The 1,810-nt window shown below is 55.2% G+C and overlaps 2 protein-coding genes across 3 annotated transcripts in view; one reads left to right on the top strand and one right to left on the bottom strand.

Moving 5' to 3' along the window:
* KATNB1 (katanin regulatory subunit B1) overlaps positions 1 to 1,641 on the bottom strand; it is a gene marked incomplete in the record, with an annotated part of 8,362 nt that extends 6,721 nt beyond the window's left edge. Inside the window, 4 exon segments of the mRNA XM_072422770.1 lie at positions 134 to 251; positions 654 to 784; positions 1,075 to 1,198; positions 1,525 to 1,641. Coding sequence (XP_072278871.1) covers positions 134 to 251; positions 654 to 784; positions 1,075 to 1,135 — 310 coding nt within the window.
* The window catches only part of CCDC102A (coiled-coil domain containing 102A), a 53,749-nt gene that overhangs the window by 7,029 nt on the left and 44,910 nt on the right, over positions 1 to 1,810 (top strand). The gene's annotated exons all lie outside the window — the stretch shown is intronic.

The raw sequence follows: 1,810 nt of genomic DNA, 5'->3' as shown, positions 1-1,810 counted from the left end.
ACACACACACACAACCCGTGACACACACACACACACAACACGTGACACACACACACACAACACGTGACACACACACACACAACACACGTGACACACACACATTCACACGTGACGTGGCACTTGGTGAACTCACTTTTGGCCTCCTCCATATTCCAGACGCGCAGAGATCCGGCCTGGGATCCGGCTACAATCAGCTTCTCGGATGGGTTGAACCTGACGCTCTCTACCGGGGAGTTGTGACCGGTCAGACTCTACAAACACACACGGGGTAAATCAGAGCAATAGGGGGCGCTACCATCTTGGCACCACTAATACCACCAAAAAGCGTGGCAACCATCAGCACCAACCCCAAGCTCCGGACAACATAGCGGACGGAGGAGATCCCAGAAATCAGCCCCACACCTGGGCAGACTGGAAGATTCAGGGGCCACACATCCTGGAAATGGAAGATTTGGGTAATACAGAACCAACATTGTGCCGGCAGTCTGACCAGGGGCCCTGAAGGATGAAGTTTAAATTGTGCTATGGGGCCCCAGAGACACCAGAAACTGCACAATATATTTTATGACCCCCCCTGTATTACCCCGCATTCACATAACTGCACCCCCAAATGTCCCAGGAGAGGGGAAATATAAAAAGTGCGCAGCTCTCACCATGATGCAGTTGGGTTTATTCACTGACCACAGATTCACCCGGCAATCTTCACCCCCCGTGGCCAAGAGGCGGCCGGAACTCTTCCCCAGCGCCACGGCAGACACATTGCTGGCATGAGCAACAAATTCCTCTGCAAAACAGAAATGTGACAAGAAAGACGTGAGGGACCACGGGGGAGGGGGGCACACAGGGACCACGGGGAAGGGGGGGCACACAGAGGGACCCCAGTGGGAGGGGGGCACACAGGGACCACGGGGGAGGGGGGGCACACAGGGACCACGGAAGAGGGGGCACACACAGGGACCCCAGTGGGGGGGACAGAGGGACCCCAGTGTGGGGGGGGACACACAGGGACCCCAGTGGGGGGGGGACACACAGGGACCCCAGTGGGGGGGGGGGACACACAGGGCGCAGACTTACGCAGTTTCCATGCAGTCTTAGTCATTCCCGACATGTTGTATGAAGATGAAGAGTTCCGCATCCAAAGGGGTCCAAACCCCTAAAGTATCGGCCCAGAAGGACGGCCCAGAATTGGGGACATAACCTGCCAGACAAAACACACCCATGTGACTTATATACACCCCTCCCCCATGCCCGCCACAAATACCAAAGGGGGGGCAAAGGGGGAGGGACACACGGGAAGGGGTACACACAGGGGGGAGGTGCAGAGGAGGGGACATAAAGAGAGGGCCGGAGGAGACCCACAGTGGGGGTGAGAAGGGGACTCTTAGGGGGAATCAGACAGGAGGGACACAGAGGATGCTGAAGGGGGTTGTAGTGCTACACAGAGGAACAGAAAACCATGGAATGGAGAGACGGAAGCCTATTAGGGGTGCACAAAACCCCTTCTTTACCCTAGAGGTCTCTCACCTTTCTCCTCACCTGGCCGGTCTTCAGCAAAAAGGTCACGTGTTCTGATTGCTGCTCTACCACTGGCTGTTCCCTGACAACAAGCATCAAAACAAAATTAAAGCCCTGCCCCCTATAGAGGGCGCGTTTAACGTCAGTGCGTCACGGTGCGTAATCTCCGGCGGCCATGACAGTTACTGGCAAAGGATATTGTGAATCTTGTTATACACTAACCTGTGGGTTCCTTCTACACATATATATGTCACCCCCAGAATATACAACACTACTATATATGTCACCCCCAGAA

The sequence above is a fragment of the Pyxicephalus adspersus genome, chromosome 9 (assembly GCF_032062135.1).
Source record: "Pyxicephalus adspersus chromosome 9, UCB_Pads_2.0, whole genome shotgun sequence".
Taxonomy (NCBI): domain Eukaryota; kingdom Metazoa; phylum Chordata; class Amphibia; order Anura; family Pyxicephalidae; genus Pyxicephalus; species Pyxicephalus adspersus.
This window is presented reverse-complemented; position numbering and strand designations above follow the sequence as displayed.